Source organism: Microcaecilia unicolor, chromosome 8, assembly GCF_901765095.1.
Source record: "Microcaecilia unicolor chromosome 8, aMicUni1.1, whole genome shotgun sequence".
Taxonomy (NCBI): domain Eukaryota; kingdom Metazoa; phylum Chordata; class Amphibia; order Gymnophiona; family Siphonopidae; genus Microcaecilia; species Microcaecilia unicolor.
The window spans coordinates 49,409,708-49,424,534 of NC_044038.1; the positions used below are offsets into that span (position 1 = coordinate 49,409,708).

General features: G+C 41.6%; 2 protein-coding genes across 8 annotated transcripts in view; one reads left to right on the plus strand and one right to left on the minus strand.

The window, feature by feature from the left end:
* UBN1 (ubinuclein 1) overlaps positions 1–13,279 on the minus strand; it is a 61,084-nt gene extending 47,805 nt beyond the window's left edge. For 2 of the 3 annotated variants that reach the window (XM_030211908.1, XM_030211906.1), the window contains exons 1-7: positions 13,200–13,279; positions 11,189–12,170; positions 8,949–9,035; positions 6,986–7,093; positions 5,268–5,402; positions 4,890–4,993; positions 3,873–4,311 (exon numbers count right to left, since the gene is read on the minus strand). In XM_030211908.1, coding sequence (XP_030067768.1) covers positions 3,873–4,311; positions 4,890–4,993; positions 5,268–5,402; positions 6,986–7,093; positions 8,949–9,035; positions 11,189–11,434 — 1,119 coding nt within the window. In that variant the 5' untranslated portion in view covers positions 11,435–12,170; positions 13,200–13,279. The remainder of the gene's footprint in view (positions 1–3,872; positions 4,312–4,889; positions 4,994–5,267; positions 5,403–6,985; positions 7,094–8,948; positions 9,036–11,188; positions 12,171–13,199) is intronic. The other variant, XM_030211907.1, reaches the window with a different exon arrangement.
* A 211-nt stretch (positions 13,280–13,490) lies between these two features.
* GLYR1 (glyoxylate reductase 1 homolog) overlaps positions 13,491–14,827 on the plus strand; it is a 100,657-nt gene continuing 99,320 nt past the window's right edge. For 3 of the 5 annotated variants that reach the window (XM_030213301.1, XM_030213302.1, XM_030213303.1), the window contains exon 1: positions 13,491–13,556. In XM_030213301.1, the coding sequence (XP_030069161.1) occupies positions 13,519–13,556 (38 nt within the window). In that variant the 5' untranslated portion in view covers positions 13,491–13,518. Of the gene's footprint in view, positions 13,557–13,665; positions 13,713–14,062; positions 14,124–14,827 lie in introns of those variants that run through there. The other 2 variants (XM_030213304.1, XM_030213307.1) reach the window with 2 other exon arrangements.

Consider the following 14,827-nt stretch of genomic DNA (forward strand, 5'->3'; position numbering starts at 1 on the left):
ATAGAACATATATAAATTATATACAAATAGAGAACTTTCATTTCTAACATTCAAGCAATACATTCTTCTTACACATTACATGGGCACTGAATGTGTCTACTGATCTGTATTTAGCTCACGCTTTTCTCCGTAATTCATGGCAATTTATATTCAAGTACAGTGGATATTTTCCTGTCCCCAGGATGGCTTAGAACCTAAATAGTACCAGAGGCAATGGAATGCTAAGACATAACAGGCAACATAAGACTAATTTATCCTACTGCCAGCTCTTGACATTATGTTCTGAACCTGGAGAATTTCAAGCTCTATCTCAAATCTTAGTAAAGAGATTTCATGATAGGGATAATCCTACACAGAGCATAGAAATTGGATATTCAAGAGCTAAAACACAGGCACAAGAGGAATTAAAGGTGGGCGAAAACAAAAGATCACCTCCAGATTTAGAGTGCAACCTATGATTTTCTTTCCTTTCATGTGACATTCAGAACATCATTCTAAAATGTTAGCATATATTGTAGTCACATCCATGTTTTTGAAACATCAAGCCTGTCATTGCCTATTCCCAAAACCCAGTGGTGTGCTGGTAAATGTTTAACAACAGGCTCTCTCCCCGGTCCACCTCTGCGCCCCCCCCCCCCAAAATGCAGAGCTGGCTATAGCTGGGGAGAGAGCCTGGGGGGGGGGGTGGCAATGCATTACTCTCTCCAGGAAAAAAAATTTTTAATACTCTCAGGTTCCAATCTAATTCATGTTTAATGTGGGATAAAATGCCATAAATAAGTAAATAAATATAAACTTTTAACGCTGAGAAACTGATTCTCATAGCATGATGTCTGTTTTAGAAGCCCTTTACCAGGAAAAAAAAAATCCATGCAGTATAGCCAAAATGACACAAACCAAATTAGTATACAGACCACAAATTAGGAGAACAGACAGTCTTGTCAACTCCGAAAACCAATGCGTTATCAAAATCTCAGAACCTAACAAACAGATCCCTATTCAGACACTTGGCCTTGCAGTCATACATGCAGAACAGAAATAGCCCCTATTCAAATTTTTCAAAAATTAACCTGAAATCCTAAGAAGATAGATTCAGCATGCAGCACAATACCAGAAAAACAGAAAGAAACACATTGCTATACACTGCAAAATGATAAAATATGTAAATTCTGAAAGTGGACATACTCCAAACACTAAAATTAAAATAATTTTTTCTACATTTGTTGTCTGGTGACTTTGTTTTTCTCATCATGCTGGCCCAGTATCTGATCCTGCTGCTCTCTATCTTTTCCCTTGACTCCGCTTTCAGGGCTTCCTTTCCATTTATTTCTTTTCTTTCCACCTTTCTTCTTCATTTCTGGTCCTCCGCAGACTTGACTGTCCAGTGGATCCAGCTTCTTCCTATTTTCTCCATGTGCAGTTTTTCTCCTCTCTTCCTTTTCCCTCATCTCATCTCTTCCCTCCATGCCCAGCATTTCTTCTCTCTCCCTTCCCTCTCCACCATCCATCTCCAACATTTCTTCTCTTTCTCCCCTCCATTCATGTTCATCTCACTTCCTCTCTTCCCTTCCCTCCATCCATGTCCAGAATTTCTTCTCTCTTTTCCTTCCCCACCATCCATGTGCATCTCCTTCCTTTCTTCCCTCCCCTCCATGTCCAGAATTGCTCCTGCCCTCCCCTCCATGTCCTGAAACTCTCCTTTCTCCCCTACCCTCCATCCATCCATGTCCAACAACTCTCCTCTCTCCCCTGCCCTCCCTTCCATTCACCCACGTCCAGCAACCCTCCTCTCTCCCCTGCCCTCCCCTCCATCCACCCATATCCAGCAACTGTCCTATCCCCTCCCCTCCATCCACCCATGTCCAGCAACTGTCCTTTTCCCATGCCCTCCATCCACCCATGTCCAGCATCTCTCCTCTCCATCCACCCATATCCAGCAATTGTCCTATCCCCTCCCTTCCATCCACCTATGTCCAGCAACTTTCCTTTCCCCTACCCTCCCCTCCATCCACCCACATCCAGCAATTGTCCTCTCCCCTGTCCTCCATTTGTCTATATCCAGCAATTCTCCTCTCTCCCCTGCCCCCCTCCATCCATCCATATCCAGTAACTCTCCTCTCTCCATGTCCAGCAATTTCTCCTCTGTCCCTGGGCCCTGCCTTCCCATCCATCGATGGCTTCGATGCTCCTCTCTCCCCTGCCCTCCCGCTCCCATGTCCACCTGCCCGACCTCTTCTCCCCCAACATCCCTCTTTTTGCTCCTGTCGCCCTAGGGGGGGGGGGGGGTTTAAATCTTTGATTTACCTCCGTCGCAGCAGCCGCAGTGAAAGCCCGTCTCTAACCTTCCTTTAGTTTCCTGTCAGTGTCCCGCCCTCGCGGAAAGAGGAAATGATGTCAGAAGAAGGCGGGACACTGACGGGAACGAAGGGAAGACTAGAGATGGACTTTCACTGTGGCTGCTGCGACGGAGGTAAATCAAAGATTTAAACCCCCCCCCCCAAGAGCGGCAGGAGGTGAGGTAAGCATGGCTTGTGGTGCCCTCCTGCCATGCTTACCTCACTTACCTCCGGGTTGCGCCGCCCCTAGGAGCCAGCTCGCCTGCCAGAACAACCGGCTCGCAGGAGCTTTAAAAATTTAACAACCGGCTCTTGCGAGCTGGCTCCAGCACACCACTGCCGAAACCATAACTTGAGAAACCGTTTAGTTTCTCTGCTCTTCCAGCATATGACCTATCAGAATCACAACATACTGGCCACAGCCCAAGCAGATCAAGGGGCTGGAAACTACACAACACAAGATTATGGAAAGAAAAGAACTAAGAGAACATGTCCTTCTGCTACTAGGATGCACAATGTAAACCTAGCACCTTGCAACTACATGGGTGGCTGCTCTGTGATTCCAACTCTTGTGAGTTTGCTAGTTTAATAAAAGCACACTATGCACTGCTCAGGATGTGTTCTGCTGCCAATCGGCAACCTTCTGGCTGAAGACATATGACAACTCACTTGGGGGGGGGGGGGGGGGGGGAGAGGACACACCTCCAGCTTCCCACTCATTCTCCGCCTAGACTAACTTGCTGCACACCCTGCAACTTTGACCAGATTCTCATATTATCACACCCTGCAACTTTGACCAGCTCCTCATATTATTTAACTGTATACATATAGCCACCATATATTTTCCCAGTTGACTTTGTACTACCCATCCTGTTTTGTATATATATCTGCATTTGGCCCCTCGGCTACATAGTTAAAATGTTTCACTGTATTCTAGGAACAGCATTATCATATCTATGATGTTATCTGAATGTTCTAATGCATGCTTATTAGGTGTTTCATCGGTATTATGCCGACATTCTTCAATGTTCTTCCATGTTGTCTTATGATAAATATCAGTGCAATAAAAATACCATATTTTTGTAATATAAGTTGTTCTACAGTGCTGTTAAAGGTATAATTTTTGATATTGTATCAAGTTATTACTATTACTACGTTTCAATTTTCCACTTCCAAGTTCACTGATTGTATTTATGTTTATATTTGGTCATTTTACTATTGTTATGCTGTTAACAAAATTTTTAATTTTATGTTACACTGTCCCTGCTGTACCCACCTTGGGTGAATCTCTTTATAAAAAGGTGGCTACTAAAAATAAAAGGTACCTAATAAATCCTAATAATTAAAAATAAAGTGAAAAGACATTAGATAGCAAGCTGAACCATTATGAGAAAGAAATTTAAAAAAAAAATACAACTCCATAACAATTTCATATCAATGGCTATTATTCTACTTTAAAGGTTACCTTTTAGTCTGAACACTGAAAGAACCTATTGTGTAAAAAAGGGCAACACCAGAGGATGTGAGCAATTGTACCTGAGACAGGTCTTGGATGCGTTTTTCCAATGCAGTGGGCAGCCCGTCCAGCAGGGGGTAAGGCTGTTTGAAGTCTTGCTCCGATCCGGCTGCTAGGTCCAGGCTGTTCCCATCTTCCATATCATTGAATGGGCTCCCCACGGGAGACTCGTTAAAGAGGTGCTCCAAGTCCAGGTCACTGAGGGTGTCCATTGCATTGGCAGCTTGCAGCAGATCGGTGTCTGTGGCAGAACCAAAGAGAGAGAGCAGAGGATCGGACATGATTTCCATCTCCCGTGGGGTCTGAGCCACCGCTGTTGTCTGCAATGAAGAGGAAGTCAATTTGTGCTCTTCTTCCTTTTTTTGCATTTCCTTTTCCTTTTGAAATTTCTTCAGCATTTCATCCACACTGGAATATTTCTTCTTTTTTTTCTCTTTCACAGCATTCAGGGCCGTAAACCTAGGAGGAGGGAAAAGAAGGAAAGCTGTCCATTTTTGTAAAACAGTATTTAAAAAGGGAGAAACTAAGTAGTGTTAGGATAGCAAAGACGACCATGGGAAGGAATTAGAACAGGAAAAAAAAAAAGGGAGTTGTGTTGGTACAAGTGCATCCAAAGCCTGGCGGAGATTCTGCTAGCTTTAGATGGCTAAATATGGAGGAACAGGCACACCCATAACAGAAGGCCTTTCTGATGAGGACTATACACCCTAGGTAGGAGATACAAAAAAGGCCAGTTTAACAACTAGGGAGCTGTCATGAATTGCTGTTTATGTGGGTGAGCAGCTCCAGTGAAAGCAAAAACGATAGGTCCCGACATCACACAACTCAAAGAACCAAAAAGTGCACACTTTCACCAAAGGAGCTGAATGAAAGGTAAATGGCTTTATAAAAATTATAAAAGCATTTAAGCAGTAACTTTTAGAACAGGGGCCTGAAAGTAAATTGAAAGGGATGCAAAGCTGAAAGTGTGCCTAGGGCTTCTAATATTCTCACACCAGCCTTGGATGCACATTTATTTTCAAAAACTGGTTTCTTACCCAGCTTTAGGATATTTGGATTTTTTGGATTTCCTATCCTTGTCATACGAGTCCTCTTTTTTCTTCTTTTTGATTTTCTCACTGCCCTCCTTCATCTTCCGTTTCTGAAATAAATGTATTCAAATGATCAGAAAAGCAACCATCAAAGATCTTCTTCCCCTTACCTTAATACCAGAAAACAGTTCCATAATGGAGCCTCAATTCTCTCACTGCCTGGAGCAACAGAGATCAACTGAAAAAAGCTCAGCTATCAGCATCCCTCCTCCACGTAAGCATTTATTGCTGGAGAAGGGCATGGAAAAACCTGGTTCATTTTTAAAGCTCCACTCCTGTACTATTATATCACGAAGAAATCTGCTGTTTATTCTCATCTCTCACTTTTGGAGACTTCTTTTTCTTCTCTTTGATAAAATCTTCTTCAGACTCTGAAGTCTGTCTGAACTGTAGGGTTCCTGAGTTAATATAAAATCCCCCATATTTTGTTGTCAGAGAAGCTGGCACCAGTTCATCATACTGTGAAAGAAAACACAAGATAAACACATTATGTTTATTGAGGGTTTTTTTCTATATCGATCTGCATAGCTGGAAGGCAGGAGGGCTCTTTGCAATACCCCCAGCAAGGGATTCACTGTAGAATAACAATGTTATCCCATGATAAAGGTGGCAATACATGACGTTACTTCACTTAGGGCTGGTCATTTGGTACAGCTAAAAATGGTTGACTTAACGTTATGAAACTCAGAAGTATGTCAAATTTTTTATTTATTTTTTTTTAATATGGCATATACCATACCAAAACATTAAAAAAAAAAAAGAGGCAACGGTGCCTCTGAACAAGTCAACTGGAGTAAATGCGGAGATACTATGGACAGTTCATCAAAATCCGCATTTCTGTGTGTGGCAGGGATCCACTTCCTACATCTGGGATCTCATTAAGATATGCTGGGCTTTAACCAAGCGACTTGGAGCAGCCATGATCAGAGATAGGATACTGGGCTCGATAGACTGTTAGTTTGAACCAGCATGGTACTTAAGCAGGGGTCCCAAATTCTTCAACAGAATGACCACATATGACATTTCAAAGTTACCCAAAGAGTTGGAGTTCTCCACTGGAATCTGCTAAGTAAGAGAGAGTGTCTTCCTCAGAATTTCTAAGGGCTCTGTTTACAAAGCCACACTAGTGATTCTGACGTGGCAAATGGGACGAAGCCCACTGAATTCTAAGGGCTCCTTTTACAAAGCCACACTAGTGATTCTGGCATGGCAAATGCGACGAAACCCACTCAATTCCTATGGGCTTCGTCGTATTTGCCATGCTGGAATCGCTACTACAGCTTTGTAAAAGGAGCCCTAAGTTTGTTGTCATACTGTACCATAACGTATTATACTACTAATGGAGCCTGAGATCCCCATCAATTTGGTCACCTTTGCTGCTGCAGTACATAAAAATAATTAAACAGTTCATCTGTGGATATGATTCAAATGCAGGAAGAAAAAAAAAAGGCGGCTCATAAGAAATGAACTCCATGGGCCATAGATGGAGTCTGAAGCAAGTCCAACCAAAAATAAACTATGCTATGCAGGAAGTTATTAACTTGTTTCAAATATTTTATTGAAATTGACATAAGCATGATTTTTCAAAAGGTTATCAGCTGACTTTGGAAGCTAGCCAGAAGCCACCACTGCTCAGCTAAGTCTTTCTGCATGAAGTCACGAGCCAGCCAGACAAGAAGCAACTCTAGATATGTTCCTAGGCCACATTTTTGACAGCGCCAGCATGCATAGATTTTCAGCATTTAATTATATTCACATGCACAATTCAGGCCTGCTAGTTGTGTGACTGAAGCCTAGCTGAACAAATTCCAGCTAGATTTAGAATTACTGATTATACTGATTAGGCAAAATTACCCAGCTGTCATTTTTTTTTTTTTTTACTTGACTAGATAACAATTGATATAATCAGATACCACATCCTGTTATAGAAATTCTACAGGATCACTATGATGCAATTGGCAGGGATACCATAAGCTTGTTCTCACATTCCCAATTAATTTTCTCTTGCTTATTCCTGTAATTGCTTTATTATCCACACTCACCGCTTCAGAGTTGTCTATGAAGGAATCGTTCTCATCATAACCATACCCCATATCAATCAGATCCTGGATTCTATCTTTCCTGCGCTTCTTTGAGGCCTGATTGGAAAACTGAGAGGCACAGAGAAATAAAAAGCTGTGACCATTCAAAACAGGGGAAGCACTTTTTTAAGCACTTATTAAAGCGTAAAAGAGGAATGTGAAAGGGTTAAGTGCAGGAACTTCCCAAACCAATCCTGTGAATCCCACAGTCAGTGGAGTTTTTGGATATCCACAATGAATATGCATGAGATAAATCTGAATGCACTGCAAACTTAACATATGCAAACAGATCTTATGAATATTTATTATGGATATCTTGAAAACCCCAGGACAGGTTTAAGCAGCTCTGGGCTAGTTACTCTCTGCACAGACATCTCAGCAATCACAAAACCAGCGAAACAAATTCTACCAGAGAACATGAAACACTAAACAAGAGCAAATAAGCTCCAAAACCACAGAGAAAAATATTTACCTTCAAAGGGCTGGACACCCAGCTGCCTTATAACTTCCAGCAGATCAGACAGGGCTGAGTTTCCTTTACTAGTTCAGTTTTAATATAAGCAAATATGACGACCTGAAAATTAGCTACTGGGGGTCTCAGGAACTGATATTGGTAAACCCTGCGACAGGCTCTGCAGAATCTTGAAGCATCATTTAGGATGAGTGAGCTTCTTTAGGAGTGGAAGAAACTTTGAGCCATGGAGAAAAAATGTTAATATTAAAAAAAAAAAAAAAATGAAGTTCTCCATTTGAAAAAAAAAAAAAAAAAGTAGAGCAGTACAGCTTAGCACTACACACCCTAGAAGGGAGGTGGAGTGATTAGTTTCCATGACAGCAGGCATTAATTAAAAGACTGCTTGGAAACAACCCTTATGGAGAACCATCAGGGCTTTCTATTTTTGGCAAAGTGACAAATATTCATCAAGACTAAATTTTGAAGAGAACCAATAAGCCAACAAAAATATCACATTCTATCAATGATGCACATCATATGTTGATGTGTTCTGTCTGTTGATATGGCTGGCAGGGTTTGGGTGCACTGTGGGAGATTCTAAATGCAACTGCCACAAATGCAACAATTCCTGCTGGTACCAAAACCACCACTGGGAGTTAATCTTTGAATCTTCCACCCAGCACCTCCACCATCAAGGGTCCATACTATCTGGGAAAAGGTGTTAAACAGTGGAGTTAAAAGAAAAAAAATTAAAATCCTTGGTTTATTGCTATACCACTATTCAGTGCAAATGTAGCATGGCTTTAGATGAAGCTTTTGCTTCCCCCCCCCCTCAAAAAAAAATTTTTACATCACTCTAGCCTTCAGTGTGACAAGTCTGAGAAAACTTCTTTTTCCCCTTCAGAAGGCTATCGGTCCACTAGCTTGTTCAAGTGTTGGCAAAATTATAGGTCTCATATTTTAGAGCAATATACCTACTAATATGCATGTTTTGACGAGTAATAAACCAACCAAAATACATACAGAGTACCAGAGAAATTGCGGAGAAATGTAGAATTACTAGTGCACGAGACATTTGGTACAGCTAAAAATGGTTGATCTAATATTCTTATACTAAGGAGTACGTTATAAATGCTTTTTAGTGGTCTATTATTAACTATACCAAAGTTTCAGAATTTAGAGGGTGCCACATTAAAAGCATATGACTGACTTGAGAATGCTTTGTTTTCTATTTCTTTTTAATATGCTGTTTTTTAGAAGCCTGGTTCTGATTTTCATGACAATTGACAAATCATCTATATACATAAGCGTCTTTAACCAAATACATTAACAAAAACCCCCCAAACAAAATAACAAAAATAAAATATTGTCACCCAGGCTTGTTATCTAACAAAACATTGACTTTTTTCAGCAGACAGATCACATGTACAGTGCATTACCAAACAGTGAATGCATAGTATGAGCACTTACATATTTTTCTTCAAACTTCCTTGCAATGGCTTCCATTTCCTGTCTTTCAATTAGATCATCATGGAATAAATTTAGCGACTCCTTTTTCTGCAGGAATAGAAAACATTGCACTGTCAGTCTTATATAACAGGCAGATGAGCACTGCAACAGGTACACACACATTAAGGGGCCTTTTTACAAAGGTGGCGGTAAGCATGATAAAAAGGCACTACCATGGGACGCACTCAGGTGTCCCACAGTAGTTCTGGGATCAGAGTGTGCCAATCCTGCACCAAATATAAAATAATTGTTAGTGTGGGGGGCGTGTTTGGTGGCAGAAAGTAAGTGCCCTGCCCTAACTGGGTAGCACAGGTTTAAATTGCCACGCGCTGATTAGCACGGGAGCCCTTACCATCTAGTAAATAGGTAAAGATAAGGGCTGACATGCTAATGGCTACATGCTAATTGGGAAATTAGCATGTGGCCATTTTACTGCCATGCTAAAAGTGGCCTCAGCAATGTGGAAAACCCATACTCTAAAAACAGTGCAGGCCACTTTAGCGCTGGTTAGTAAGAGCGCCCCTAAGCATAATTTTTTAACAGGGTGTCTAGGTTAACTGGGCAGAGAATGCATATTTTTAGCCTATTGCATAAGGGATACAGGCACTTATAATTCTTGCAGGATTTGTACTAGTATTTTATGGTGCACTTTTAGATTTAAGGCGCAGACATTATGCCTGCTCCAAAACAGGTGTAAAACTTATGCACAATAAAACAGGAAGACACCTCTACAAAAAGTCCAAGGAAACGAAGTAGAGAGTGTGCCACAAGCTTCAACACAGGGAATGTCTATCACAAATTTTATTGCACCAGAGATCCGACATGGGGCCGTGTTTTGGCAGTGAAAACAGCCTCTCTCAGTGGTCAAGATTACAATATCTGTTGCTGAATGAATTGCAGATCAACGGTTTGCTTTGATCACTGCAGCAGTGGAAATTTTGGCACCAAGGCGGGGTTTTTTTTGTGTGTTCATTTGAGATGCGTGTAACTACAACTTACACATTTGGTTCAAATACCTGGCACCATTGATCTGCAATTCATTCAGCAGCAGATATTGTAATCTTGACCCCTGAGGTAAGCGGTTTTCACCACCAAAACATGACCCCGTGTCAGGTCTCTGTTTGGTGCAATAAAGGAATCTGTGTTGAAGCTTGTGTCACACTCTCTACTTCTTTGTTTTCCTTTTGTAAATTTATGACATTTACACCCCACATTATCCCAGCAACCTGAGTTCAATGTGGCTAACAATACAGTCAATCAAGACTGAAGTACACAAAACAAAGTGAATACAACTACATCATACAATATTACAGAGAATAAAACACTACAATGCCTGGATCAGACAGGGAGACAGAAAGGTAAGAGATCAGATCAACCTAAACAGGAAGATCAGGGACCATCTTTAGCATTTTTCGAAAGATTATATAATCACGTTTACCATGGACAGATTTAGGTAAGGAGTTCCAACATTTTAACGCCCTGAAAAGCAAATTCCACTTCAAGAACCGAGTTATATGCAATTTTCTTGCTGCTCAGATAATTTAACTGTAAATATTTCCTAGCCCCTAAAACAGCATTATGTGGTGGAAGGTCAACAAGAGGTTGCATATAGTCAGGGGACATACCAAACAATATCTGGTAGATAAAAAGCTAGGGTCACTTTCAAACTCTATGTTCTTAATTGGGAGCCAGTGAAACCCTATCAAAAACAGAAACTTTACAGATAAGCCTAGCTGTGGTGTTTTGGGAAGTTTGAAGTTTCTTCAGTAACTGTTCCCTACACCCAGCATAGATCACACTGCAATAGTCAAACTGATTCATGGAAACTGTGACTGTGCCCACACTCTGCTCCTGAGCATACCTTTAGTGCAAGTATGCACCATATGTACTTTTAGGCATGACCTGATTTTACAAGAGGCCTTTTTGGTACATATATCAGCATTTTATTATGGGAAAGATTTATAAAATTAAGCAGAACAATAAACAGACACAAAAGGATGTGCTCAAAGGCTACAGGATCAGAAATCAGGAATAATTGTATACTGCACACATACTCCACAGATCTCTGATTTTAGACACATGGAGCAGGAGTTGAATTTATATATAACAGGTCCCAAGAAGGGAACTACATATACACACACACACACACACACACACACACACAGAGTCCAATGAATTGCACATAAGAAAAAGGTACTCACCTTGTCTCCTACTGATGGAAAATTTATTCTCCCTCGTGGATTTCTAATAAGTTCAGGGTAAAAGAACTCAGGACAGCGCTTGTGATCTGGTTCAAAGAGAGTAAGGGTGATGCGGACAGCAGCTGCTGCTGGCTCCGAGTCTTGCTGCTCACCACAACTATCATCCTTGCGAGACTTTATCAGTACAGCTGGATTCATGGAGGGAGCTGGGAGGGAAAGGAGTTGGACCCTGCGGGGTTCAGCCATTGCCACTTGCAAATCTAAGCAGTGTTCAAACCTAGGCCTTCCAAGGCAGCTAGAAAAAGCATTTTGCACGCTGAACTGTGACCCCAAACAAACCAAGGACTGGGGGATTAGGGTGAAAAAACATGAAGGAATAGGTATTGGTGAGCAAGTTTGAGTCTAAATATGCTTTAGCAAAAGTACAAAAAGTATTCTTCATGCAAATGTGTTTGTGCAAATCTGTACATGCAGTTATATAAAATGTGTCCAATCTGTGTACTAAAAAATTAGGTCTTTCTGGCATAGAAAACATTAAAAACAAATTAAGGTATGACAGCTAGCTTTTTCTAATACAAATAGATTATCAAACTGCACCAGAACTTGTTCCGTTGACATGCTGTTCTCATATCGCACAATCCAATAGATCAACAATTTCCTCCAGACAAGGGCATGAGAAATGAGACAGTTCTTGGTTGCTGAGGTTATTCCTCATATTTAGAGCAGCAGCATCAGTTACGAGGTAAGCTAGTGTGTCAGACCAGAAAATCAAGGTTCCACTATCAAAAGGCACAAGCCATAGCTGCTTCTGCAGCGTTTATGATGCAGACAACTTGGAAAAGACTCTTAGGATCTGAGCTCATCATTGGGGTTCCCGTGGATTCCTCCTTGCTGACAGCAAATGCAATGGCAGCGATACAATTACAAGTTAATGTGCCAAATACTTCCTTCTGCAGGAATGGCAAAACAAGTTCCATGTGAACTAGAAAATAAAAATAAGATCAAAGGCAGGAAAGAGGAAGTTAATTTCCACCGATAGGATTTCAGAGCAATACAATAGGAAAATACTGGCTTTTACCATATCCTAAACATATTGAATTGGCACTGACATATTGTTAATGATGTGACCACAATTTTCCAGTATCTACATATATTTGCAAAACCTGTATTTCTCCCCCATAAACTCTACACCAATTCTCAAAGGGAAAGTAAACATATACTTTCCCTTTGAAATGTGCCCAGGAAAAAAAAAAAGGACCCATGGGGATTTGGACCTACTGTTTCTGGAGGTACTTTGCACCCTCAAAACAATACAAACAATTCTGAAAATGCATAACTAAGAATGGTATTGAGCTGTCACTCTCCCCAACTTGAGGATAGGCAATGCTTCAGGCCAGCAGAGTTTGTGATTTGAGAGCACCTCGGGTTGGGTTTTTAAAAGTTGTTGGAGCCATTTCAGGCCAGCATAGCGTTATTAGGGGAGTGCAGTGGGTAAAATGTGAACTAGTACAATGTACAGTATTAGACACCCCAGGTTAACACAGCATTACCTCAGGCTAGGTGGTCTGTTATTGGATGAGAGTTTAAACCTAATTCAATTATGTCTCGGGTATGGGAAGAAATGGGGGACGGGGAACCCCTCATATTTATAAGACTAAGAGATAATACTGGAGCAGTCTAATGTCAGCACAGACTACGTTGCCGGCGATTGGGGTGGGGGTGGGGATCAGAATAGCAGCTTTGTTACTGAATGTAGGTTCAAGACCAGCTCAGTCCGTGTTGTTAGGGCGGTAAAGGCCAGCAAAGTTTATGTAACGAGTGGGGAATTAAGGCAGACACAGTCTATATTACTAAACTATGGAAGCACCAGACAGAACAAAACTGTCGGCATTAGTGAAGGTACCAGGGCCAGCCCAGTCTGCATTTGGGGATGAGGCTCTCTCCAGAACCATGACAAACCCCGCAAACTTACGCTAGTCTCCATTTTCCATTCTAACATAAACACACTTACTAACACTTTCTCCAACTCAACACCAGAACCTCACTGGACCTCGCCTCTCAACGAGCTCCAAACATACAGTCCCACGCTGCCTGCAACAACCGAAAAGCATTAACAGCTCCCCTATCACGTGCCGAGGGTGCTCGCCTTTGACAGCCGGCCTCAGAGGAGGCGCATGTGACATCCCAGCAGCGGCCGCCGATTGGGTGCTTCAGTCACGTGCAAAAGGTGCTAACGTTGTGGATTGCCTTCCGCAGCGAAGCGCGTGGGGCGGGTGCTTCCTGTTCCCGGCTTGCTCTGCGCTCTCTGGTTAGTGGTTTTACTTGGTAAGATGGCGGCTGTGAGTCTACGACAGGGTGACTTGGTCTGGTGAGTGCGGAGGTGGATGGGCTGGGGAGGAGTCGGCGGATTAGGGCGTGTTGGGAAGCCCGGGTTGAGTGAAGGGTTGAATGAAGCTACAGGGGAGTAGAACATAGAAGCTCGGGTTCGGAGTGGGGTTGTATGGCGGTGTGCAGAAATATCCAGGTAGGTACAGCGAGAGGCTACGTGGGACAGTGCCGAGGTGTATGAGTGTGGATGGTGGTCAGTGCTGGACTGCTTAGAAATATTAGGGCATGGGGTGAGCAGTATGGTAGGTCTCACTGATACCTGTTTCTATGCGATAGATTACTAAGATCCGTATTATGACCATGGAGCTACAGGGACTAGTGTAGAGGAACCTCTGGTGTAAGGTTATATGGGAGGAGTGTAAAGGAAGGTGACTGGGTAATGCATGGGAGGATGTTGGACGAACATCTTTTATATAGGAAGACTATGAATATTTTAAAGCTCTGTGAAAGCAACTGATCTTTATTTACCTTCATCATTTCTTTTAGGAGACAGTCGTACTGAAGTATTGCTAATCTAACAGAGTGTGCTGGACTCTTGGGCTGAAAGGTTGTTCAGTAATTTTCCCCATATAGAGAGAATGGTGTTTTCATATTGATGATCGGTTTAGGTCCAATAATCTATACGTTTCTTTATGGAGGTTCTGGTAAAACATATATTTACTGATATTTTTAAAAGAATATATTTTTGGCTGGACTGTTCTGTGGTTTGTAAGCTGTATCTTCTTTAGTTTAGTTGATGTGTATGAATATTTTAAATTGGCCTACAAGTAGGCACAAACATCTAAAGTGCTGTAAATGTATTCCAGGTTAGAAATGACTATATTTTATAAATATAGATATTCATTATTGAGAACCTGCGTTTTTGTAGGCTGGGTAAGCAATGATGATTAATATACTCAGCTAAAAAAAAAAACTTTCAGGCTGATAGTAAAAAGGCTCATTTGGTGGGCAGTACTAACCACATAAATATGTGGGGGTGTTGTCTTTTAAGGGACACATAACTTTACGTATCTGAGAGAAGGGCTGTTAAAGGATGTAAAAATTACTATAATGGGCCAGACCAAAGGTTTATCAAGCCCAGTATCCTGTTTTCAAAAGTGGTAAATCCAGGTCGTAAGTACCTGGTAGGATCCCAAAAAGGAGCTATGTTCCATATTTCTTATCCCCAAATCCACCTTAATAATTAGTTTGTAGACTTTTCCTCCAGGAATTTTTTTAAAGCCTGGTTATACTAACATTCTCTGGCAACAT